Source organism: Aethalodelphis obliquidens, unplaced genomic scaffold (assembly GCF_003676395.1).
Source record: "Aethalodelphis obliquidens isolate GAN/ISIS:26980383/991018 unplaced genomic scaffold, ASM367639v1 scaffold52, whole genome shotgun sequence".
Lineage (NCBI taxonomy): Eukaryota > Metazoa > Chordata > Mammalia > Artiodactyla > Delphinidae > Aethalodelphis > Aethalodelphis obliquidens.
Window position 1 is genome coordinate 2,578,101 of NW_020837996.1, and position 27,986 is coordinate 2,606,086.

The following is a 27,986-nucleotide window of genomic DNA, read 5'->3' on the forward strand; positions in this document are numbered from 1 at the left end:
CAAATCCATCTCTAACAACACTCGCTGTTCTAACTCCAGAAAGTGGAGAATCCCCTGCCATTTCTTCGGGTCTGAAGAGATAGCAAGACAGTCTCTATACTCCTAAATGAGTTCAATGTCTTATTTCCCAAAACAAGTGTAAGACCATTTGGGCATCTCTAGTCCAACTAATGCCTCCAGGAACGTGATGGAGTCAGGATCAGCCAAATATCAAAAAATCTGCTGAGTGAGGCCAGTAACTGGTGCATGAACTCAGTAGCCTTAATCGTGATCCCTGAGAAGGATACAATTTCTATGATAAATAAGAAAGGGAGAAAAAAAGGCTCGGCACCCAGAGTTGATGCTCCTTCTTTTCTCTTTATCCCCCCTTTATCATTTCAAGGTCTAAACAAATCAGTTCAGAGTGAAGTTCAGGCTAAGACTACTAAAGTGGCCCAAACAAGTCAAAGTCCTCACTTTGAAATCTAACTTGGATAAAGGAAGATGGGAAAGAATACAAATTCCCTGTTTGCCTTTTTGTTCTTCTCTTGCAAGTTTCTGTCAAAACTTTTAAAATTATATTAGTCTACTTGCTTATATTTCTCTATTCATATACCTTCTACCTACCACAGACTGACCCCTTTTCACACACTCTTTCACCATGTTTTCCTTCATGGGTACTTCCCATCCCATTCTTTTCTTTCTCTAATTTTCCGCAAGCTTGCCAGGTTGCAAGCTCAAAATAAGTGTTTTATAGACCTAAATTCAAGTATTCAATAAATAGCGAATGAAACCTTGAATGGGAAAGAACTCAAAATGGGTATCTGCAGTCCACTTGGTATAGTGGTTGGGGTGGAGGGAGGCCACTGGTCTTTTTACTATCAGCTAGCAAACCCCCTTTTGCCTCCGCTGCCTGTCTCCAAATCACTGGACCATCTCGGCAAGTTGCTGATTTCCTGTGCTCGAGGCACAGTTCTGCCTGGCCCCACATAAAGCCACCTCAGAGTCCCTGCCCTCTCATTATTTCTAGGTTTCTCCCCAGCATAAAAAGAGGGGGGACAGGGCTTCCCTGGTGGCGCAGTGGATGGGAGTCTGCCTGCCAATGCGGAGGACGCGGGTTCGATCTCTGGTCCGGGAGGATCCCACGTGCCGCGGAGCGGCTGGGCCCATGCGTCGCAGCTGCTGAGCCTGCGCTCTGGAGCCCGTGCTCCGCGGCAGGAGGGGCCGCCGCAGTGGGAGGTCTGCGCACCGCGGCTAAGAGTGGCCCCCCTCGCCGCGGCTGGAGAGGGCCCGCGTGCAGCAGCGGAGACCCAACGCAGACAAAAAAAAAAAAAAAAAAAAGTGGGGGAGGGATAAGACCTAACCACGGGAGGGGGAAGGGAAGAAGTTTGGATATGCCGAATAGGGACTAACAGGACTTCATTTATTGTTTCAGTGATTGCCTCAAACCAGAACTGAGCAATTCAAAGTAGTTACCATGATATAAATAGTCATCCTTAGACATGTTTTGTGGGAGGTATGGGTGTGTGTGTGTGTGTGTGTGTGTGTGTGTGTGTGTGTGTGTGTGTGTGTGTGTGTGTGTGTGTGTGTGTGTGTGTGTGTGTGTGTGAAAGACAGAAAGGTTGAAGTCCCTCACCATTTCCTCCTAACTGAATTCAATGGGCATGAAGGGAAAGGAACAATTGGGAAACTAGAAGAAGATAGAGGGGATGGAAATGGGCTTTCTGTGGCAGATTAATTTTCAGGGGAGTTGGTTTAGACCCCATAAAAGCCAGCACCTCTGCTACCTTCTAACCAACTTTTCCTTCACATTGTTCCCTGTGTCAACCTCATTAAATTTCAAAGCTATAGCAAAGGAAGGACATGTATTCAAAACCAGTTGAGATCAGCAGCAAAATGTCTTTAAAAGATATTATAGCAAGTTGTGTTAAGATTCAGAGAACGTACTGAACCAACTGCAGTGGGAAAATATAAAACTTTGCACCTACTCTGTATGATTTACCTGAGGCATTTCCAAGCCCAGATCCTGTGAGTCCGATCCCAAACTTCTTTTTTTTCTCGTTTGTAAATTCCTTTCCAGCTTTACTTTTAATTTCAAGATCAAAGATGATTTTCACAATAAACAGTAGGTTTCCCAGAATGCCTTCAATTCAACTGCTTGTATCACTGTTGTTTTTTTAATAATTCTGTGCGAATCTGTCAACAACACAAAGTAACTTCACTGAAAGCCACTAGAAACAAGTTGACCTTTCAAAAATAACATTAACAAAGAACACTTTAAAGGAATAAGTACTGTGATTGTACTATCAAGAATTTAGGCCATTTTTTAGTACCAACTATTCTGAAATTCACCATCCCTCCCTTTATTTGTTTCTACAATAGGACTGGTCAATAACCAACTGGCACCATTAAAAAAAAAAAAAAAAACGCTGACAAAATTAACATAGGCCTGGGACTTCACTGACAGTCCAGTGGTTAAGACTCCATGCTTCCAATGCAGGGGGCACAGGTTCGATTCTCTGGTTGGGGAACTAAGATCCCACATGCCCGGTGGCACGGCCAAAAGGAAAAAAAATATTATTAACATAGGCCCATCTTTCCTGTGATCTAAAAATGTATTTTACTTAATGTTAAAATAAACCTCCCATTCTCTTCATGTTTTGTATGAGAAAACATAATGTCTCAGCAATTCCAGCTACTGTATAATCATTACTGCTAAGTGAACCTACATTTTATATCTCTCATAAATGTACAAGAAGAGCAATGAATATATATCACCAATAACAGAATTTAATATATCCTCTACATTACATAAAATCATGTTCATAATGGTATACGCAGCATTATTCTTTGAGTTATAAGTGAAATCTGTCCTTGAAGTAATTATTCCAGTAAGCTCTGAACATGTATGTTGAGAGGCGAAACAGGGATAAGGACTACTTTGCAGAGTGGTTTCAAGGGTTAAATTAAATGACTGCAAGTCACCTGGCACAGGGTCTCGACTGTGGTAGAAACTGACAGGTTAGTTCCCCTTTCCCTCCTCTGTGAAGGCTTTAATCAAGAAGAACTAAACAGCTATACCCACTTCAGCATCTCTTCCTAGATAAGTGGTCCTCAAAGTGTGATCCCAGGACCAGCAGCATCAGCATCAACCTGGAAATCTGTTACTAATGCAATTCTTGGGCTCCAGCCCAGACCTACTAAAGCAGAAATTCTGAGCGTAGGGCCCAGTAATGTGTTTTAACAAACCCTCAGGGTGATTCTGCTCCTCTCTAAAATCTGAGAACCTCTGCTTTAAACTGAACTTCTTGCTCTTATTCATTCTAGATGCAGTATCATTTCTTAGACTGATGTAAAGAGCCAATTTAAGCTACGCTGCCCTCTGTAGTTAACACATTCTCTGGCCTAGAGCTTCAGAGTGATACATTACATCAATTTCAGAGACCTCTTGCTGAACAAATAAGAGATAGTCAACAAGGACGCAATAATTGTTCTACTCAATTAGATTAATAAATTGAGTATCATCTGCATTTCCTAGATCTTTGCTGGGCTTTTCCCACTACTTGGCTGTCATTCTCAGTGCACTGTTCTAGCCTAGGAAACACCCTCAAGTGCCCAACCTGGGCCCAGAAACAGAATTAACTATGCATCTCAATCCAGTGCTACAGTTTTTAAATGGACTGATGCCTGCTTGTGCCAAAGGCTAGTTCTGGCCCAATTCCTCCTTGGACATACTGCTGACACGTACTCTCAGTCCTAACTCTTCCCATGATTCCTGTGAGAAACAAGGTCAGTTGCCTTTTCCAGACCTATTACTTAGACCCCCCCCAAAAAAACAAATCATTCAAGTGATGCATTCAACAAAGTGGACTAGTATAATCCCGGTCTATAACTTTGGATCTGGGAAAAAAGTTTGATACTCTCTAAAACCTGAAACTTATCCTTTCTAGCAACAGGGTTGAAGAATCAAGAAGAGATTGAGTTCTCTACAACATATATATTTTGGCATATATTTATTGACAACCACTATAGACACCATGTACCAACAGCTTGGTTTATCAGGAAAACACTGGACAAAAAAAGGGCTAAGTTCTAGTTATTGCTCTCACTTGCAAACTCTACAATATTGGGTAGGTCAATCTTTCTAAGACTCATTTTTCTCATCTATATAAAGAAAATAATATTACTCCTGGCTACCAAATTTTCTAAGCCATAAAACTTCCATACAAATACAAATATTTATGTAAAACATTATTTTAAACACTTGGCATCGAAACAAATTTGTCAATGCAGTTAGCAAAAAGAGCACTTGTTTGGAAGACAAGAGACCTGGATTCCAGTTTTGATTCCATAATTAAAACTAAATAGGAGGGCTTCCCTGGTGGCACAGTGGTTGAGAGTCCGCCTGCCGATGCAGGGGACACGGGTTTGTGCCCCGGTCTGGGAAGATCCCACGTGCCGTGGAGCGGCTGGGCCCGTGAGCCATGGCCGCTAAGCCTGCGTGTCCGGAGCCTGTGCTCCGCAACGGGAGAGGCCACAACAGTGAGAGGCCTGCGTACCGCAAAAAAACAAACAAACAAAAAACAAAACCAACAACAACAAAAAAAACCCCAAAAAACGAAATAGGAGAGTGGCCAAGATGGCGGAGTAGAAGGACTTTAAGCTCATCAACTCTCACAAGCACACCAAAATCACAACAAGCTGCAGAACAATCATTGTTGAAAAAGACTGAAACCTACCAGAAAAGATCCTCTACAGCTAAAGACATAAAGACAGAACCATGAGACTGGTAGGAGGCATGGACTTACAATATAATCAAATCCCATATCCCCCAGGTAGGTGAACCCCAAATTGGAGAATAATTATATTATAGAGGTTTCCCCACAGGAGCAAGAGTTCTGAGCCCCATATCTGGGACCCCAGTCTGGGGGTCTGGCAACAGGAAGAGGAGCCCCTAGAGCATTTAGCTTTGAGGGCCAGCAGGGCTTGATTGCAGAAGCTCCACAGAATTGGGGGAAATAAGACTTCATTCTTAAAGGGTGCACACAAAATCTCATGCACACCAGGACCAAAGACAAAAGCAGTAATTTCACAGGAGCCTGGGCCAGACCTACCTGTTGGTCTTGCAAGGTCTCCTGGGAAGGTGGGGGGCAGCTGTGACCCACCCTGGGGACACAGACACTGGTGAAAGATACATGGGGGAGGCTGATATATTGGCACCAAGACCTGGTTGCACCCAACAGCCTGAAGGCTCCAGTGCTGGGATACCTCAGGCCAAGCAACAAACTGGGTGTGGACACAGCCCCACCCGTCAGCAGACAGGTCGCCTAAAGACTTCCTGTCCACAGCTGCCTCTAAACACAGCCCTAAACATGGCCCTGCCCACCAGAAAACCAAGACCCAGTTCCACCTACCAGGAGGCAGGCACAGGCCCCTCCCACCAGGAAGCCTGCACAAGCCTCTGGACCAACCTCACCCACCAGGGAAACAAACAAAATTAAAGAAGACAATAACTGAAATGAAAAACACACTACAAGGAACCAACAGTACACTAAATGAAGGAGAAGAATGGATCCGTGAGCTGGAATACAGAGTAGTGGAAATCACTGCTGCCAAACCAAAAAAAGAATGAAAAGAAATGAGGACAGTCTGAGACCCCTGGGACAACGTCAAACATGCTAATATTCACATTATAGGGGTCCCAGAAGGAGAAGAGAGAGAGAAAGGACCTGAGAAAATATTTCAAGAGATAATAGCTGAAAACTTCCCTAACCTGGGAAAGGAAATAGTCGCCCAAGTCCAGGAAGTGCAGAGTCCCATAGAGAATTAACCCACAGGGGAATACACCACGACACACTGTAATCAAAAGGACAAAAATTAAATATAAAGAGAGAATATTAAAAGCAACACGGGAAAAGCAACAAATAACAAACAGGAGAACTCCCATAGGGCTATCAGCTGATTTTTCAGCAGAAACCCTGCAGGCCAGAAGGGAGTGGCACAATATACTTGAAGTGATGAAAGAGAAAAACCTACAACCAAGAATACTCTACCTAGCAAGGCTCTCTTTCAATTTTGATAGAGAAGTCAAAAGCTTTACAGACAAGCAAAAGCTAAAAGATTTCAGCACCACCAAACCAGCTTTACAACAAATGCTAAAGGGACTGCTCTAGGTGGAAAAGAAAAGGCCACAACTAGAAACAAGAAAATTACAAAATAAAAAATCTCACTGGGAAAGGCAAACATACAATAAAGGTAGGAAATCATCCACACACAAAGCTAGTAGGGAGGTTAAAAGATAAAAGTAGTAAAATCTAGACTTCCCTGGTGGTGCAGTGGTTAAGAATCTGCCTGCCAATGCAGAGGACACGGGTTTGAGCCCTGGTCGAGGAAGATCCCATGTGCCGCGGAGCAACTAAGCCCGTGCGCCACAACTACTGAAGCCTGTGCGCCTAGAGCCCGTGCTCTGCAACAAGAGAAGCCACCGCCGTGAGAAGGCTGTGCACTGCAACAAAGAGTAGCCCCTGCTCGCCACAACTAGAGAAAGCCCGTGCACAACAACGAAGACCCAATGCAGCCCCCAATAAATAAATAAATAAATAAACAAATTTTTTAAAAAGTAGTAAAATCATTTGTATCCAACAATAAGCAGTTAAGGGATACACAAAACAATTAGATGTAAAATAGAAAATCAAAAACAGTAATCATCAGGGGAGTAGAATACAAATTCAGGGTATCTAAAATACGTTTGAAATTAAGAGATCAGCAACTTAAAATAAGCACGTATAAATATAGACTCCTATACAAAAACTTCATGGTAACCACAAAACAAAAATGCATCATAGATATACATACAAAACAGAAAAAGAAATCCAAACATAACACTAAAGTTAGTCACCAAATCACGACAAGAAAACAAAGAATGGGGGGAAAAACCTACAGAAACAAATCCAAAACAATTAACAAAATGGCAATAGGAACATACATATCGATAATTACCTTAAATGTAAATGAACTAAATGCTCCAACCAAAAGACATATACTGGCTGAATGGATACAAAAACAAGACCCATATATTTGCTGCCTACAAGAGACTCACTTCAGATCTAGAGACACATACAGACTGAAAGTGAGGGGATGGAAAAAGGTATTCCACGCTAATGGAAATCAAAAGAAAGCCAAAGTTGCAATACTTACATCAGGCAAAATAGACTTTAAAATAAAGACTTATAAGAGACAAAGAAGGACACTACATAATGATCAAAGGATCAATCTAAGAATATACAACAATTGTAAATATATATGCACCCTACATAGGAGCACCTCAATATATAAGGCAAATGTTAACAGACATAAAAGAAGAAATTGACAGTAACACAACAGTGGGGGACTTTAACACGCCACTTACATCAATGGATAGATCATCCAGACAGAAAAGCAATAAGGAAACACAGACCTTAAATGGCACATTAGACCAGACGGACTTAGTTGATATTTATAGGGCATTCCATCCGAAAGCAGCAGAATACACATTCTTCTCAAGTGCACATGGAACATTCTCCAGGACAGATCACATGCTGGGCAACAAAGCAAGCCTCTGTAAATTTAAGAAAACTGAAACTGTATCAAGCATCTTTTCTGACCACAACACTATGAGGCCAGAAATCAACTACATGAAAAAAACTGCAAAAAACACAAACACGTGGAGGTTAAACAATACACTACTAAACAACCAATGGATCACTGAAGAAATAAAGAGGAAATTAAAAAATACCTAGAGACAAATGAAAATGAAAACGTAATAATCCAAAACCTATGAGATGCAGCAAAAGTAATACTAAGAGGGAAGTTTACAGCAATAAAGCTTACCTCAGGAAACAAGAAAAATCCCAAATAAACAACCTAACTTTAAGTCTAAAGCAATTAAAGAAGAACAAACAAAACCCAAAGTTAGTAGAAGGAAAGAACTCATAAAGGTCAGAAGAAATAAATGAAGTAGAGACTAAAAAAAACAATAGAAAAGACCAACAAACTAAAAGCTGGTTCTTTGAAAAGATGAACAAAATTGATAAACCTTTGGCCACACTCATCAAGAAAAAAGAGAGGGACTTCCCTGGAAGCACAGTGGTTAAGAATCCACCTGCCAACGCAGGGGACACGGGTTCAAGCCCTGGTCTGGGAAGATCCCACATGCTGTGGAGCAACTAAGCCCGTGCGCCACAACTACTGAGCCTGTGCTCCAGAGCCTGTGAGCCACAACTACTGAGCCCATGTGCCACAACTACTGAAGCCGGTGCACCTAGACCCCATGCTCTGCAACAAGAGAAGCTACCACACTGAGAAGCCCGCACACTGCAATGAAGAGTAGCCCCCCCGCTCGAGGCAACTAGAGCAAGTCCGCACGCAGCAACAAAGACCCAAAGCAGCCATAAATTAATTAATTTTTAAAAAGAAAAAGAAAAAAAGGGAGAAGGCCCAAATCGATAAAATCAGAAATGGAAAAGGAAAAGTTACAACCAACACCACAGAAATACAAAGGATCATAAGAGATGACTATGAGCAACTGTACACCACTAGAATGGACAACCTAGAAGAAATGTACAAATTCTTAGAAAGGAACAATTTCCCAAAACTGAACCAGGCAGAAATAGAAAATACGAAGACTAATTACCAGTACTGAAGTTGAATCACTAGTTAAAAAACTCCCAACAAGCAAAAGTCCAGGACCAGATGGCTTCACAGGCAAATTCTACCAAACATTAAGAGAAGAGTTAACACTTACCCTCCTGAAACTATTCCAAAAAATTGCAGAGGAAGGAACACTTCCAAACTCATTCTATGAGGCCACTACTACCCTGATACCAAAACCAGACAAAGATATCACAAAAAAAGAAAATTACAGGCCAGTATCACCGATGAACATAGACGCAAAAATCCTCAACAAAATAGTAGCAAACGAAGTCCAACAATACATTAAAAGGATCATACACCATGATCAAGTGGGACTTATCCCAGGGATGCAAGGATTTTTCAATATCCACAAATTAATTCAGTGTGATACACCACATTAACAAACTGAATAAAAACCATATGATCATCTCAGTAGATGCAGAAAAAGCTTTCGATAAAATTCAACATCAATTTATGATAAGAACTCTTCAGAAAGTGGGCATAGTGGGAACAAACCTCAACATAATAAAGGCCATATATGACAAACCCACATCTAACATCATACTCAATGGTGAAAAGTTGAAAGAATTTCCTCTAAGATCAGGAACAAGACAAGGATGCTCACTCTCACCACTTTCATTCAACATAGTTTTGGAAGTCCTAGCCACAGCAATGAGGAAGAAAAAAAAAGAAAAGAAATAAAAGGAATCCAAATTGGAAAAGAAGTAAAACTTTCACTGTCTGCAGATGACATGAAGATACAGATACATATGCAGATACATGGAAAATCCTAAAGATGCTACCAGAAAACTACTAGAGCTCATCAGTGAATGTGGTAAAGTTGCTGGATACAAAATTAATATACAGAAATCTGTTGCATTTCTATATACTAACAAAAAATATCAGAAAGAGAAATTAAGGAAACAATCCCATTTACCATCACATCAAAAAGAATAAAATACCTAGGAATAAACCTACCCAAGGAGGCAAAAGACCTGTACTCCAAAAACTATAAGATGCTGATTTAAAGAAAGTGAAGATGATACAAAGAGACGAAAACATATACAGTGTTCTTGTGTCAGAAGCATCAGTATTATTAAAATGACCATAGTACCAAAGCAATCTACAGAATTCAATGCAGTTCCTATCAAGTTACCAATGACATTTTTCACAGAACTGGAACGAAATTTTTTTTAATTTGTATGGATACACAGAAGACCCCAAATAGCCAAAACAGTCTTCAGAAAGAAGAATGGAGCTGGAGGAATCACGCTCCCTGACTTCAGACTATACTACAAAGCTACAGTCATCAAACAGTATGGTACTCACAAAAAAAAGATACATAGATCAATGGAACAGGACAGAAAGCCCAGAAATAAACCCATGCACTTATGGTCAATTAATCTATGACAAAGGAGGCAAGAATATACAATGGAGAAAAGACGGTCTCTTCCATAAGTGGTGCTGGGAAAACTGGACAGCTACGTGTAAAAGAATGAAATTAGAACATTCTCTAACACCATGCACAAAAATAAACTCAAAATGGATTAAGGACCTAAATGTAAGACTGGATACTATAAAACGCCTAGAGGAAAACATAGGCAGAACACTGTTTGACATAAATTGCAGTGATTTTTTTTGAATCTGTCTCCTAGAGTAATGGAAATGAAAACAAAAATAAACAAATGGGACCTAATTAAATTTAGAAGCTTTTGCACAGCAAAGGAAAACCATAAACAAAACGAAAAGACAACCTATGAACTGGAAGAAAATATTTGCAAATGATGCCATCGACAAAGGATTAATTTCCAAAATATACAAACAGCTCATACAGCTTAATATCCAAAAAACAAACAACGCAGTGAAAAAATAGGCAGAAGATCTAAACAGACATTTCTCCAAAGAAGACAGACAAATGGCCAAGAGGCACATGAAAAGATGCTCAATGTCACTGATTATTAGAGAAATGCATATCAAAACTACAATAAGGAAAAAATAAATAAATAAACTACAATAAGGTGTTTCCTCACACCAGTCAGAATGACTATCATTAAAAAGTCTACAAATAATAAATGCTGGAGAGGGTGTGGAGAAAAAGGAACCCTCCTACACTGTTGGTGGGAGCGTAAATAGGTGCAACCACTATGGAGAACAGCATGGAGATTCCTTAAAAAACTAAAAATAGAGTTACTATATGATCCAGCAATCCCACTCCTGGGCATGTATCTGGAGAAGACTCTAATTTGAAAAGATACATGCACCCCAATGTCCACTGCAGCACTATTTACAGTAGCCAAGACATGAAGGCAACCTAAATGTCTACTGACAGAGGAATGGATAAAGATGTGGTATATATACATACAATGGAATATTACTCAGCCATAAAAAAGAATGAAATAATGCCACTTGCAGCATCATGGATGGACCTAGAGATTATCATATTAAGTGAAGTAAGTCAGACAGAGAAAGAAAAATACCATATAATAATCACTTATTTGTGGAATCTAAAAAAATGACACAAATGAACTTATTTACAAAACAGAAATAAACTCAGACATAGAAAACAAACTTGTGGTCATGAAAGGGGATAGCAGGGGGTGGGGGAGATGAATTAGGAGTTTGGGATTAACATATACACTATTGTATATAAAGGAGATGACCAACAAGGACCTACTGTATAGCACAGGGAACGATACTCAATATCTTGTAATAACTTATAAGGGAAAAGAATCTGAAAAAGAATATTACATATACATGTATAACTGAATCACTTTGCTGTACACTTGAAACTAACACAACACTGTGGATTAACTATACTTCAATAAAAAAAAGAAAAAAACTAAACGGCCTTATGAATTAGAGCAAGTTAGTTAAATGTATGCTTTAGCTCCCAGACTGAGGAATTACAATTATTATCCCTTAACTATGTAATAGAGGTGTTATGAGAATTGAATGAGATATTAAATTAGGATGTAGCAATGAACTAAATCTGAAAGGTGATTATTATCAATAGGTGTATTTTGCCAACACATTCTTTTCTCCCACAGCTATTCCAGCTTAAAAACTCAACATCTGTGACAGCTGTTGACAACAAAGCTGTATATTTTAAAGACACCAATTCCCAAAAAGAGGGTATCCACCATATAGAGGGTTGAGCTTGTTCTCCTGGGATAAAGGTCCTTAGTTGCTTCTCCTAGTCTCTTAGGTGGCAGCAAACAGGATGGGGGAGGGCCAATTCTACCCCAAGCAGTAGAACCTCTTTTCAGTGATAAACTCTCCCAGTCTCTAAAACTAATGACTAAAGGTCACAACACCAACTATCCTCATTCCCAACATTTTGCACCCATTTTCCAGAAATGCTTGGTACTGTTCCAAACATTTATTGTGAAACAACCAAGAAGAGCAAAATTCCCCACCCAAAAGTGGAAGGGAAAAAGAAGAATAAGGACTGCTACAGCAGTTACACCGTTACAGTTACACCGTTACACAGAATCTTCCATAATGACACACTGCTTCAAAACTACCTCTTAGGGCTTCCCTGGTGGTGCAGTGGTTAAGAATCCGCCTGCCAATGCAGGGGACACAGGTTCAAGCCCTGTTCCGGGATGATCCCACATGCCGTGGAGCAACTAAGCCCGTGCGCCACAGCTAATGAGCCTGCGCTCTAGAGCCCGCATGGCACAACTACTGAAGCCCGCACGCCTAGAGCCCGTGCTCCGCAACAAGAGAAGCCACCGCAGTGAGAAGCCCGTGCACTGCAATGAAGAGTAGCCCCTGCTCACCACAACCAGAGAAAGCCCGCGTGCAGCAATGAAGACCCAATGCAGCCAAAAATAAATAAAGTAAATTTATTAAAAAAGGCGAACAAAACAAACTACCTCCTATACCAGGGAGCCATATACAAAAGGCACATTAATACTTAGATGGCCAAGTGACACTGAGGAGGAAGGTGTAACAACATGCTTTTTGGGGACGCCTTCACACTTCTGTGGGTCTCAAGAATATCCATATTTTATTCAAAGTTTTTGATATTAAAGTACATAAAAAGTTAATGATCTAATTTCCCAATGTGTGACCTGAGGAATATTTGTCCCTAGGAATGTTAAATGGTTACTCAACAAAAGGGTTGTGAGGTTAGGAAAACACCACGTTAACCAAACTTATACTGCCTTTATGCAGAATTTCTTGGAAACTTCAAGATGCTAGGTGTTAATGTGCATTACAGACCCCAACAGGTGAACAGAGCAGATCTCATTTCTCAAACTTATTTGATCAAAAAATCCTCCACCCTGCCCTCAAGCTGACCTCAAGGACTAGTAGTTATTCCGAAAAAACAAAAACCAACGACAGCTAGGGGAAAGGCTAAATTAATTCCCCTAGTTACTACTTTCTTATTCACAGCTCTGGCTCACCAGTCCCAATACAGTTTTGTGAGCCTTTCAAGGGAGAGAAGACTGTGGTCCATCAGAAACAATATTTACCAGTAGATTTTCTGTACCTGGGCTCATTCAAAACTATTCAACAACAGCTCCTAGGGGCAGGAAGACACTGCAGTAACAGAGAACTACCTCTCTAAAGCAATGAGATGGGGCAAATGATTTATTTATGAGCAGCAATGGTACCACCTGAAGAGAGCCGCAGCTTCAATCTCTTTTCATAGCCCTTTCCACCAGGTCCTACCCTACGTTTTTTTGGTTCTCCGTTTGAAAATATGTTGAGGCTTACTATGTACATTAGGCAAGGCAAAAGGTCAAGTAAAATAATAGGAAAGATCAAAGGACTTCTTACAAAGGTTCATCCCCGGGACTGCTCACAACACTAATCCAAACCTTAAAAGCCAAATCCAAGAGCTGACTGGTGTGGCCCAGGCAGCTCACACATACCCAAGGGCTCCTAAATTGTGCCCCTTCCAAATCTGAGGGTTTCAGCTGATCCCTAAGGGTCCACATATTTTACAAAAAAAAAGGTTGACATCAAGAAAAATATAAACCTCTTTATAAATAAAAATGTCTATGAATAAGCAGATATTGCATATGATGGCTAGAATCCCTGCAGCTCCTCTTTTATATGTCACTGCCTTAGGCCACTGCTCCCTTTTACTATCTTGAGGGAACTGGTTCCTCACAATAGCAAGCAGCACTTCTGAATCATCAGAGTAGATGTTAAAATTTTTTGACATACCCATCAGGATGGCTATCATCCAAATAAGAGAAAATAACAAGTGTTGGTGAGGATATGGAAAAATCAGAAAACTTGTGCATTGCTGGTGGGAATGTAAAACAATACAGCTGAGAAACAGTTTAGTAGTCCCTCAAAAAGTTAAACATAGAATATGATCTAGCAATTCCACTTCTGGATATATACCCAAAGGAATCGAAAGCAGGAATTCAAACAGATACGTGTACACCCATGTTCAGAGCAGCATTATTTCCAATAGCCAAAAGGTGGAAACAACCCTAGTGGTCATTGACAGATGAAAAGATAAACAAAATGTGGTATATACACACACTGGAACATTACCCAGTAATAAAAAGGAATGAAATTCTGATACATGCTACAACATGGATGAACCTTGAAAACATTATGCTAAATGAAATAAATCAGATAGAAAAGACAAATAATATACGATTCCACTTATATGAAGTACCAGAATAGGCAAATTCATGGAGACAGAAAGAGAAGAGAGGTTACCAGAGGCTGGGAGAGTACAGTTTCTGTTTGGGGTGATGAAAATATTCTGGATATTTCAGAACAGTGGTGATGGTTATACAAAACTGTCAATGCACTTAATGCCACTGAATTGTACACAATATGGTTTAAATGGCAAATTTTATGTTTATTTTACCACAAGAAAAATTTTTATTATTATTATTGTTTTTTTTTTTTTTTGGCTACGCCGTGCATGGCTTCCAGGATCTTTGTTTTTGTTCCCTAACCAGGAATCGAACCCGTGCCCCCTGCAGTGGAAGCACGGAGTCCTAACCACTGGACCACCAAGGAATTCACCACAAGGAAATTAAAAAAAAAAAAAAAGTCTGTGGTAAAACAGGCCAACACATTTATACTGTTATATACCACGGTTTATTTTGATCTTTCCTAAACTCTGCTAGTTCATGTTCATCATTTCTTTCAGGTGGCAGAGTTCTTGGGTTCTCTCTCTGTAGGTGGTAATTGTCCTGACCCCTAATTTAAATCAGTCATTCCTCCTGAGATTTAATCCCCAAGATGAAAGAAAGGGAAGAGGGGGAGGGAAGGAGGAAGGACCCCCACACACTACATCCAAACTGTTACACTTCAAATGTCCCACTCGACAATTCCTTGCTTTCTGAAAACTACTTAGCAGGAGTTCAACAAAACAAACCTTCAGATGCTTACTAAATCAAGCCACTACCTATTTCATGGTACAGTAGAAATCAGAGATCCCCAAATCTCCAAACCACTGAGGAGGAAGAGGCTGACTATGCAAGGAACGCATTGGAGAAAAGGCGGGGGCTGCGTTCTCCCTTCATCATGTAATATAAATCCTGTGAACATGACTGCAGAGAAATTGCTACTCTCTGCCCTTCAACAGCAGTTCTCTAGACTCCAAAATCTGAAAAACAAGTAAGTAAATTTCAATGTAGATGGTTATCCTAATTAGATGTTAATACAATCGGGATATGGATCCTTCTGCCATAACACCTTGTGAACTCTTTATCCCTGGGTCAACCCAATAGTCTCCTTTTATCTTCACACTCAGAATTTAAAAAATAAGGGGGTAAATTAGGTTGGCCACAATATCTTAATTAAATAATTAAAAGCACATTTTCCTGAGGATCCTGAGGAGCTAAGAAAATATACTAAATCTCAAAAGTGATCTCTCCTTGGAATTCTGTCTTAGACAGACACAAGCCCTCTCAGAATTTTATTCAATTCTTTTCCAAAGGCTTTGGCACAACGTTAATCTTTGGGCTACAGAGACAACACACTAGAGCTTATTTAAACCACTTTGGGAACCAATAAGAAAGATCATTAAAGCAGGTTTCTAGATCAGCATGAGGTGAATGGGAAGAGTTTTTATTTCTGAAAACTACTGACGGTTAAGATACTAGTAGGGTCTTTCTGCAGCCTTGATACCTGCCAATTAAGTTGTTCAAAGCACAAGAATAAGAGCATGAGACAGTTTTAGATAGAACCAAAGAATGCATTTCTAACCCCAGCCACCTTTGATTACTCCTGGTAACAAATATACAGTTTATATTTGATGTAACTGTTTACAGATTACAGAAACACTGCTATACCTTGTCATTTAACAAAACCTAGTGAAGTAATTAGGGTTAGTATTAGCACCCCCCCACCCTCTGTCTAACCACTTGTACATGAATTTAAAAAGTTCAGCAAGGACAAGAGTTGTCCAAGGTCAGCCAGTAAATGGATGCCTCTGTGCAAACCTATCATCACAAAGACCATCTCTACTCTCAGTGCCTCAAAAGTCATCTCTAGAGAACTCTCGAATCTACCTCTTCATCCTAAACACACCAGTGCACCATCCCTACCATCTGAGATCCAGGTATTTCCCTGGATCACCCGCATCCCATGACCTCGGACACAACATGCCACCTCCCCACCCAAACATTCCTATTCTGCCAATAGTATCATCACTCTCAGACATCCAGGCATGTAACACTGATCTCAGCCTTGACTCTTTCTTTCCTCCTCCCCACTTGCTTTGTTATTAAATCACGTCAGTCTCGTTTATCAAAAATACACTGACGACTTACCTTGTACAGAGCATGCATGTACCTGTCTGACTTTGCCTTTCCCACCTTCTCAACCCTTGCTTGGACCTCATCATTTTCTATTTACCATCCCAATATTTGCCCTGTATGTCTTCTTGCTTTCAGCCTCTCCCTCTCTCCAGTTCTTATGCCCCGTTATAAAATTATTTTCCCTAAACTACCACATCATATTAGCACTGTGCTCATAAGTTTTTAGCAACTCCCGTTATCTCTTGGATAATATTCAAAATACTCAGACACAAGAAAACTATCTTTCCAACCCCATCTTCCACTACTCTTTGATAAATATAACATTAGTATTAGTTTGGTCTTACAATTTTCCCCCAAATCCTTGAAGTACTTACAAGCCCACTTCACTCCACTAAGGATGTCCAGCAGTGAGACTCCAGCTTTTCATGCCTTTGCCCATAACGTTTTTCCTCTTTCTCCTCCCCAACCCCTTGCCTCTTCTACCAGAGATTGTAAAATTTTTGAGAATGACCATTACATCTCATGTCTGTTTCACCACAGTGCCAAAAGCAATGCTATGCCCAGCACAGGCATGCAGACAAGAGCTGACTGACAGCAAACAGGAAATCTCCTAAGACCACAGGTCATTCTGGATAAGGAGTCAAGAGGTGCGACGTTCTTCATGTAGAAAGAGTACATTACAAAGAAGTCAGTCATTCAGTATATATTTATTAAGTCTCTTTTAAATGCTCCAAAGTATCCTGTACAAGCTTGTTCATTTGAGTCTTGAACCACTGTAGTATTGTATAGTAAAAATATTTAACACTGTACTCCTGAATTTTCTTTTAAATTTCCAGGAACAGTAGTGTTTGAATTTCAGTCAATTTTAAAGACCTGAAATAATTTTTGTCTATGGAGGAGAGGGTAGAGGAAAAGAGGAGGATTAAAACTTATTTAAACCAACTGAATCCAGGCACTGGACTAATACATGTTCTTTTTTTAATTTTAATTTTATTTTATTTGGCCACGCCATGCAGCATGCAGGATCTTAGCTCCCTGACCAAGGATCAAACCCTGTCCCCTGCATTGGGAGCACAGAGTCTTAACCACTGGACTGCCAGGGAAGCCCCTGGACTAATAAATGTTGTACTATACTCTCTATCTTTCGCATGCACGCTCTCTCTCTCTCTCTCTCTCATACACACACATTTTTAACTAAGACAAAGTACTTTATCCAGGTTAAACATTGGAGTTTTAAAGAATCATTTCGTTTTCTGAGCTGTTCTGCAAAAATCTACAAGATGTAAAAAGGGAACAGTACAATTAAAGGTAGCAGCATAAAAACAGCGGTGCACGTGAGATCACACTTGAGCCGTCCAGCAAGATTGCAGGGAAACATCCATCATAGAGGACACTGGGGACATACCCTAACAACTTCAGTGCTCTTATTATCAGGGATCTGGACTCTTCCTCAAAATTTATTGTCTCCTCCCTCCCTTCTCAGAGTTGATGCTTTTCACAAGTAGCATGAATGTATACTAGAGACAATTTTGAAATTCCCTTCGAATTCCTTCCTAGTGTGAAATGGGCTATATAAACCACCAGCTCAGGACTATAGAGGTACAGAGGTTGTGGCGCAGGGCTACAAAGAGGTTGTGAATACAGTTTTGCAATCATTTCTTTCAAAACTGAGAAAGGCTGCCTGCCTCTTTGGCTCCAATACTCCTAAAGACTTGCTCTTTGAGAAACAAACTCTAGATTCAAGATAAAATGTTCTGCTTTAAAATTGAGTATTTGGAATTTCATTCCAGATTCTTACTTGCCTTCTTTTATTTGTAAATACAAGAATTCCCCCTCTTACTTTGCAGGGATATTGTGATTCATGATAATATGTAAGGAATCTAGCCCTGGCACAAAACAGACAATAAATGGTGGCTATTTTTTGTTTCCTGATTCCTCCGTCAGTGTAAGATGTTCCTGGGATGTGGCTGCTATTGAATGTATAAACCTAAACTCAATTCAGAATCCTAGATTGTCTGAATTCCACACTTAATCATCACAAAAACCCAACTGCCTGGAACTAGGGTGAATAAAGGATATGCAGGCAACACAGGTCATTTAACACCCTCGCTCCAGCTTTATGAGGGTGAAATGTTCAACATGCTGGTTTAATCAGCAAAAGAATCTTTGGAGTCACAAAGTAATTCATAAAGTTGCAAACGAGTCATCTCTACACACAGTAAAGAATTGGTGGATAAATTACAAGGGGAAAGGCTTCTTCAGAGAAATTACTGCTCTTATTGTTCAAAAAATTACATACAATTTATCTTTTTTATAGTATTTATACTGGCTTCACCAAAGAAGCTGAGCAACTCGAGGGAATGGATTTATACAAAATTTATCTTTGTACTCGTAATACCTTACACAGTTTCTAACGAACACACACACATACAAACACACAGTTTAATCTATACTATACTTGTCTCAACAGGGTTCAGAATAAATCAAAGGAGGCAGACTATCCCAATTGCTGGGAAAACATAGCTTTGAATAGTATCAGCAGCTCTCAGAAGAGAAATACAAAGAGTAAAAAGAATCTGGTCCCACCCTTCCATTAGACACTCATAATTCTTATATCCCCCTACAATCAGAAAACAGAATAAAATTCATTTACAGTAATTCATTAGTTTTTAACCTGGGAGATAGAAAATCAGCAAGTTATTATTCTAAGCTATAAAACAAATGTAACAAGGTCCTAATAAGTTCACTCTACCAAGAGTATGTACATTTTAAAACAAGAGACAAAAAACTGAAGGCTTTGTTTTTTTGGCCATGTTGCACGGCTTGCAGGATTTTAGTTCCCCAATCAGGGATTGAACCTTGGCCCCAGCAGTGAAAGCACCGAGTCCTAACCACTGGACCGCCAGGGAATTCCCAAAAAACTGAAGATTTAAAGCAAAGATCTCAAACTGGATTGCAGCCACAAATCAATGCCTACATATGAGTTTTGTTCAGCCCACACATTAGTGTTTTGAAAAAATTAAATTTTAACTGCCAGCACTTAAGTTGGAAATTTCATATAAAATTTCTGTATCCTGTTATCAAATGCCACTCCCTTGGGGGAGAAATATCAGACCTGACAACATTGGGTACATATTCTCAGGAAGATCACTTGAACTGAAGTGAGAGTTATCGCTTGAAACGGACCTGTGCTTTCCAGCTTGCTCCAATCTCCAACCAGGCCCATTTTACAAGTAGGGAATCTTAAAGATTCTCAAGGGCTTCCCTGGTGGCGCAGTGGTTGAGAGTCCGCCTGCCAATGCAGAGGACATGTGTTCGTGGCCCGGTCCGGGAAGATCCCACATGCTGCGGAGCGGCTAGGCCCGTGAGCCATGGCCGCTGAGCCTGCGCGTCCGGAGCCTGTGCCCCACAACGGGAGAGGCCACAACAGTGAGAGGCCCGCGTACCGCAAAAAAAAAAAGAAAAAAAGATTCTCCAAACCACAGAATTAGCAAAAAGCTTGTTTGGGAACACAGGTAACTCCAGGACTTTCATTCTTAACCATTTTGCAACTCGACCTCCAAAATGAAAGGGAATGTGAAAACAGGTATTTAAAAGAACTGTACATGAATGTCTACTGCAGCTTAATTCACAGTAGCCCAAAATCTGGAAGCAACCCAAATATTCACCAATTGGTAAATGGACAGACAAATCGTGGTACATCCGTATAATAACAAGTACTCAATTGATAACTTGAAACAACATGAATCTCAAAAGCATTATGTTAAGTAAAAGCAGTCAGACTCGAAAGACAACACATTCTATGATTGCATTTATATGAAATTCCGGAAAAGAAAAAACTACAGTGATAGAAAGTAAATCAGTAATTGGGGCTGGGGTGAAGGGGAGCACGAGGGAACTTTTTGTGGTGATGGAAACATTCTATATCATGACTGCAGAGGAGGTTAAACAATTGCATACATTTGTCAAAACTAAAAATTGTGTGAATTTATGTAAATTATACCTCAATAAAGCTAGTTCTAAAAAGAGGTGTTCAGAAAAGGCTATAAAACTAGAGAGAAGAGTACTGCCATCTCTACCTGGGAAAGTCTCAGGCAAGGTGAGATTTGAATTGGGTCTCATCACAGAACAAGTTTAAGGCACATAAGAAGTAAAAAACACAAGATATAACTAGTAATATTCTGCACTGTAGCCTATGAGAAGTGACAACTCTGAATACAAAGAAAAATGCTTCGAAAAAGGAAATTCATAGAGATGGATAATTAGTACCTAGATAGGTATCAAAGACAAGTTGATTTCACAAGATTTCCCAAGAGGGAATCAACTCAGACATATATTGCTGTTCATATGCAAAATAAACAGTAATGTGAAAGAATTTTTGTTTTCTTTTTAAATAGAGCAAAATGAAAAGTAAGACTCAAAAAAGGGAAAGGAAACCTAAAGAGAGTAAAGGAAGGGATGGCGGCAAGGAGATGAAGTAAAGGTAAGGGACACACTGGGTCAGAATCAAAGGTACCTGGTGACCACAGATGAGAAGACAGAAGGGAGGCGTGTCAGACCTTGATGAGGGGCTAAAAGAAAAACTAAAAACTAGGGGGAAAGAGACCAAAGTCAGAGCTACAGAGACCTGAGTGCAAAGCAGGCCCAAGAGAATTAAAGGACAAGGGAAAGCAAAAATGTTCTTTCCTCCTAAATCTCACAAAGTAGTCCCTTCCTCTTCCATCTCCACCTCTGCCTTAGTTGAGGCCTTCTCATACCCAACCCCACCCTACACATCTTGTACACCTTTTAGACTTCCCTGACTTCCTTCACTAGTCTTCAAACCCAGTTCAAATGCCGTCTTTTCTGGGAAGCTTCTCCAACTTGCCCAGGCAGAGTTAGTAGCCCATCTTCCATATTCTCAGGACATGTTGTTCTAAATACTATAATGTTGAACTGCAATGTCTGTCTCCTCTACTCATGAATGGGCAACTCCAGCAGAGGATTCAGTAGTAAGGATGTAAACTCTTACTAAAAACAGTTCAAAAAGCTATAAAGTCTACCTCATCTTTTACAACACAAGTAGGATGTTTGAAGCCTTGCTGTTTAAAGGGTACAGTGAGGGAATTCCCTGGCAGTCCAGTGGTTAGGACTCAGTGCTTTCACTGCCAAGGGTCCAGGTTCAATCCTTGGTTGGGGAACTAAGATACTGCAAGCTGAGCAGTGAGGCCAGGAAAAAAAAAAAAAGGGTACAGTGAATCTTTCAAACAAGAGTATATCCACCCTGCCCCTTGTTTCTCCCTATAACATCAAGGACATTTTAAGTTTTGTTTTCATAATGCTTTAAATTTCTTGGTGAATGGCAAACATATAATAGGGAAGAAGGCAAATTGTACCAGGAATGGTGTGTAACAGTCAAAGGAACTTCCTCTACAAAACAAAAGGGGCAGCTTAAATTCGCCAAGACAAAACATTATCCGGAAGAAAATAAGTGTCAACAAAGAATCTGAAGAAAACTGAAGAAGGACAAAAAATCAGCAAGCTCATGACGCTTTCGTCAGAAACTTGTCAACATCAATAATACCCAAAGATAAATGAGTGGAAACATGACTTTGTAACAAAAAATGTAAAAGTGGTTTTGGCGTTAAAAGGACAGAATGACAGGATGATCAGAGTTGCTGGGAATTAGTGGAGAGATGAGTAGTTTAGAAAGCTGTTGGGGCAGGAGAGTTCCAATATAGATTTTTGGAAGGAATGTCATGAACTGGCATTGAAAAGGTATACTGTCATGAAGAGGCGCACAAGGCTTGGCTGGCAATGGAATGGGATTGCAGTCACAAAGTACCATTTTCTCTCTCCCTCTCTTTTCTCTTTCAAATCAAAACCGCAAGTCCTGAGACTGACAACCTGTGACAATGACTAAGCTTCACCCGCTGACAGGGCTGGGGCCTGGAGGCCCCTGGAGGGGGTGGCCTTGGCGGGGAGATGGCCTCTCCCAGCTGCCCTGGGGCCAGGCTGGCTCCTCTGGGCTTCCAGGGAAGTTCCATCCATCCATTTTCAAAGATGTCAAACCACCCTTCTAACTATGGGGCCTCCTGTCAGGGCCAGACCAGGGAAGGCTATTTTCTATTCTGGGGGATTGTTGTAATTTAAATGATTGTTTTAATAAAAATTCTAAGTTGTAAAAAAAAAAAAAAAAAAAGGCATACTGTCACGAAAAGGCATACAAGGCTTGGCTGGCAATGGAATGGGATTGCAGTCACAAAGTACCACTGCAGTCCCCTGCATCAAACTCCCTCCACGTCTAGCCTTCCCCATTGGGGTAAATCAGACTTATTAGCCAGAATGATTTTACAGTGCTTCTCCCCCAAAGGGACCCTGCTACATAGATGAATAATTATCCCAAACAGCTAAGAAATAAGAGGTTTCACTCACATTTGCCAAACACCCAAAGACCAAGTGTGCCAAGAGCTAATGACAAATCCAAGGACAAAGCACAAGGTCTTTTTGTTGTTGTTTTTTGGGAGTGTGCGCACCTGGAAGGAATATTCAATGAGTCTAACTAACGGAATGTACCTGAAAAAAATTAACAAAAGAATTCAAGGGGTTTTTAGACATCATCGAAATAGCTTCTCTATAAACTTCCTTACAAGAAAGGGTCAATTTTAACATGAAGACTTTTTTTTTTTTTTTTTTTTGCGTTACGCGGGCCTCTCACTGTTGTGGCCTCTCCCGTTGCGGAGCACAGGCTCCGGACGCGCAGGCTCAGCGGCCATGGCTCACGGGCCCAGCCGCTCCGCGGCATGTGGGATCTTCCCAGACCGGGGCACGAACCCGTGTCCCCTGCATCGGCAGGCGGACTCCCAACCACTGCGCCACCAGGAAAGCCCAACATGAAGACTTTTTGTATGAGAAGATGGTGATTAATTACTCCCTTCCAAGTCAGAAAGCCCAACATCTCTACTAATAGCAGACTGACTTCACTGCCTTCCAGATAAGCAGTTTTTAGCGATTCACTCATTTATTTAAGTAGTTCAGAAGCACTAAAAGGTGTGAGGCACTGGAGATATAGAAATAAGAGGCAGACTCTGACCTCAAGTCGCTCGCTGTTAAGTGGGTAGAGAAATGCTGTAGGGTGGGGAAAGTCCTAATAAAGAGAAACTGAGAGGCAATCACTAAGAGAAAGAAAATTGAATCCAGATTTGGGATGTGGTTTCAAGCGGCCTGAAGCATTAGCATATTCAAAGTACAAGAGTTTGAGAACACAATAACTAACAATTTCCCAATATCCCTCTGTGAGATAGAAAAACATCCCCACTATTAACAAATTAATAAATTGAATTACTCATAGTCACCCAGGCAAACATAGGTTAACTAGAACTAGAAACAAGATTGAACGCCACATGATGCTTTTCAGCTTTAAGAGGTCAATATATTCTCTTTCCTGAACTTTCATGCTCATGCTTGAAATCCAGTTCAAATCAACAAGACTGGTGAAATATTACATAAAAACAAAACAAAAAACTACACATGAAAAAGTATTTGCCTGTGTAATATTTTTAGTTACGGCATCTCTGCTTCATTGGGCACTTAGCACCACCTGACATTTTCCAAGGAAGGGGAGTGGCGGCAACCTAAAAATTTTGGGGGTCTTCTTTGAAAAAGCACTCCACCTTATTTAGGTAATTCTAGAAACATCTCAGGCAACAACACAATCAATGTGGCTTCCAAATTAACTATATGTATATATATAAAATATATAAATAAGAGCTAAGTGTGTTATCTATTCACTTGACCAACCTCTCTTCAAACAGCTGTACAGTTTTGTTACGAATGATGTGTTAAATGCACTTTTAAACCTCAACAGGACCATACCCTTGAATATACTGAGGTTCTTAGAGACATCTTAAAGCCAAATTTTTTTTCAATCACAATGCATCTCTAAAGTAAATAGGACTTAATAGTCCAACATTTACTTTAAATGGTTTTTCAGGAAAACACCTATTTGCAAATAAAATAAAAATATAGAATACAATGTTGCCATGTGCTCTTAGTCTAAAAATTCTTCAAGGCAGGAGATATGTACATTCTGCAAGTGCTCAAATATTACTCGAAGTTCACGTTTATATATGCTGCAATAAGTTAACATCTAAGTACTTAAAACCCAGAGACTGATGTCTTGGAACATGGGTTGACAAACAAATTACAGCCTTCAAATACAGCCTGTTCTTATAAATAAAGTTTTACTGGGTTATAGCCCCAAACATATCGTCTATGGCTGTTTTCATGCTACAATTTGCAGACCTCAGTAGCTGTTACAGACACTACCTGGTCCACAAAGCCTAAATATTTACTACTTGACCCTGTACAGGAAGTCTGTACAGGTTACACTATCTTAGAATCATTAGCACCAATGATCTGACAAATTTATGTCCAGTCTAAGAGTTTATCTACTCTGAAAGACAAACTACTGAATACGGTGAAAGAGGATTCATCCCCAAAACATCCAAGTACAAACCCACATGGAAACAAACCTCTGCTGAATCACTGAAAGTCTCATAGTTGTCAATCTTGACTAAAAACTAAACTTTAAAAGTGAACAGGGAATTTAGTTCTCTTAATCTTTTAAAACTGTGCTACATTAATAGAATCAATATGCAAACTCACTGTATTTTCATTGTCACTTGTATTTAGTTCACCACCACAAGGAGCCATAATTATTCCTTTATTCCTTACACTGGCATCCAAGAACCCACACATGTTAAACTAGTAAACCAGACGAGACATAGTTTTTGTAAAAGCTTGTTTCCCCCTGTCATGACAGACAGAAAATGGGATAGTAAGTGGAGGATCCCAAATCTCTTCTTTTGGATATATTTAGCCTCTTCTATGCTTACTAGTCTAAAAATTCCAAAGATGCTTTATCAATCATATAAAAGAATTACATCCAAATAAGTCCTGTTGGATCTATTTACCATTCTTAGAATAAGAGAAAAAATAAGGTAATATTTTTATTTGTCATAAAAATTATATTTAATAGCTGAAGTCTATCAAATAATCAGGGATTATATTTTCATATATCATTCTTAACAGAACTGTGAGTCAATCATATCAAATTAATACAGAAATCGATAAATCATTTATTTACCAATTATTATTTTTCTCCAATTAACAAAATAGGAGATAATGCAAATTCCTAAATAAAAACAGTCAACTCTTGAATAGCCCCTGCACGATATACCTAAGGCACGTTCCTAACCATAAGTGTTTAACCAAAGATGCAACAACAGCCTGGTACCCTTGACAATACCATTGCAGTCACAGATTGTAAGGTTATGTTAACATGAAACTAAATTAAGCATCTAATACGGCGGACAAGATGCCAAAATAATCGTGAACCAAATAAAGTAAAATAAGTTACTTTCTAATTACTCATACCATTTCCTCTTTCATCTTTGGTGTTTCTCCTAGCTATTGTGGATTACAAGAAAATGGGGAAAAAATATTTAGAAGTACAACCAAGTGACAAACAGTTTACCACAAATCACAAGATTTACAAAGAAATCTTATTTTCTGCTTTTTTAAAAAGAAATAAGTCAGCTCTTGATCCTATTTCTCACCTGCAGGGTATTCGCAAGACAGAGTCTTAAAGAACCTTCAAACCTAAATAATTTTCTCATGGCTCAGTTTTCTCACGAAGCTAATTTAAGTTAGCTACTAATTTATGTAAGCAGGAGGGGCAAATTACTACTAAGCTAGGGCAAACACGAGGGGCCTGATCTTTAGAAGGTATCCTGATGAAAAAACGGAGACCCCGCCCAGCCCTTAACTTTTCTCGGCTTTTCTAGTCCTGGCTTCCTCTGTGCAAAATCCAGAAAAACATAACTTCCTCCTCACTGCTTCTATCTGAGGCCTGGTGCAGAAATTTAGACCGCTAGTTATCCAAGTACCTTCTTAAGGCTCAAGCTCGCTCAGAAACAGCAAAAAGGTTTGCCTTCTTGGGTTAAAGGAGGGCAATTACAGGGTTTGGCGGCCGGGTTTGTCAGGAAGCGTAAGACCGAGAAAGAGGGCGAATCCAGAGACTGAGCTCCATCTAGTCCCAGGAACCACCCCCAAGGGGCGGCTAGACTGCCCTCGGTACTTCCCTGCCTCCTCTGCTCGGGTGGGGAGAGCGGTGGGTCGGGGTCAAGCTCCCCTGAGCTACTTCATCGTCCGATATGACTCGCCTTCGGACACCCGAAACGCCCCCGGCCCGGCTCCCTTGCCCTTTGCCCTGTCTCCTCCCCTCTCAGTGACCCACCGCCACTGGTCCCCTCCCATCTAACATGGCCGCCCCACCCGGCCCGCCCCGGCACAGCCAACCATTTGGGGGTCCGAGGCACCGCCTCCCCTACTCTCATTGGCTTGGCAGCCTTCATCCGCCTGCTCCATTGGACAGCAGACCTGCCACTCTGCGCAGAAAGCTCCGCCTCCAAGCCGCTTCAAGCTGCTTTGAGAAGACATATAAACAAATCCCGGGAGGGAGGCCCCCGCTCGCCAGTCGCCGGGGCGGGGACGGGAAGGGGAGCGGCCACCCCCGAGACACCCCTGCCTGGAGCCCCCCAACCCCCAGCCCGCGCCTCCTCGTCTCCTGTCAGCCTGGTTCCAACCTTCGTGGCCCCGGCCCTTCCTCACACGCCCCTCTCTCTCGTCCTCCCCCGCCAGCCTCGCCTCCCCTCCCTTCCCCGGCCCCTCCCACCCGCTCGCTTCTCTGACAGGCCGGTTGCCGGCAGCCACGGCCCCGGGCTCCGAGGCAGCGGTGAAGGGCCGGGCGGCCTGGCAGGGCGGACGCCCGGCACTGCCCACCCCTGGCCTAGCCTGCCTCCCGCCCGTAGCTCCCTCTACCGCCGCCCCGCGCTTTTATATAACCATCCCGGGCCGGGGGTGGGGGAGGGGAGCCAGAACCCCCGTGACCGGCAGGCGGCAGCCTGCGGCCCGCGCGCCCCCAGACTCTGCCCTGGTCCTGGCCCCCGCCCCGCGCCGGCCCAGCGCAAAGCCCCGGCGCTGCCACCTCCTAGGCCAGCGGCCCTCCTCCGCCCCCCGCCCGGCTCGTCCCCTAGTCCTGGCCCCTGCGGGCTCCGGGTGGCGGGCAGCGGAGCTCACCTGTGGGAGTGGGGGCGGCTCAGGGGCTGGGTCCGGTTCCGCTGCAGGGGCCGCGGCCCCTCTCCATGCTTCCTCGGGTTTGTTTTGTTTATGTCCTTCCTGACGGGTTCCCGGAAATCGCGTGACTCGCCCCCCTCACGTGGGCCGCGGCGAGGAGGAGGAGGGAGGCGGGGGCCCGCCGGCCTCGGGCCAATCGCGAGGCGTCCTGCAGCCCGGCCAATCAGGAGATCGGCCCGGTGAAGCACCCCTATCACATGACGCGGGAGGGGCGGGTGGCCGGGAAAAACCAGAAAGAGGGGGCGGAGCGGGGGCTCGGCGCCTGCAGCTGCATTGTGGGCGTGGGCCGTCTGATAGCCAGCTACCCTCACGTTTCTCGGCGCTGTTCGTTTACAAATGCTTTCACGTCCTGCATTCTATCTAACCTTAGAACTACGCTGTGAGGCCGGAAGTGCTCGTATGCCCATTTTA

At 41.6% G+C, this 27,986-nt stretch overlaps 1 protein-coding gene across 5 annotated transcripts in view; it reads right to left on the reverse strand.

Moving 5' to 3' along the window:
- The window catches only part of CREBRF (CREB3 regulatory factor), a 65,573-nt gene extending 37,959 nt beyond the window's left edge, over nucleotides 1-27,614 (reverse strand). For 3 of the 5 annotated variants that reach the window (XM_027084278.1, XM_027084280.1, XM_027084276.1), the window contains exons 1-2: nucleotides 27,519-27,614; nucleotides 1,982-2,175 (exon numbers count right to left, since the gene is read on the reverse strand). In XM_027084278.1, the coding sequence (XP_026940079.1) occupies nucleotides 1,982-1,990 (9 nt within the window). In that variant the 5' untranslated portion in view covers nucleotides 1,991-2,175; nucleotides 27,519-27,614. Of the gene's footprint in view, nucleotides 1-1,967; nucleotides 2,176-25,996; nucleotides 26,638-27,518 lie in introns of those variants that run through there. The other 2 variants (XM_027084279.1, XM_027084277.1) reach the window with 2 other exon arrangements.
- Between the last annotated feature and the right edge of the window lie 372 nt (nucleotides 27,615-27,986).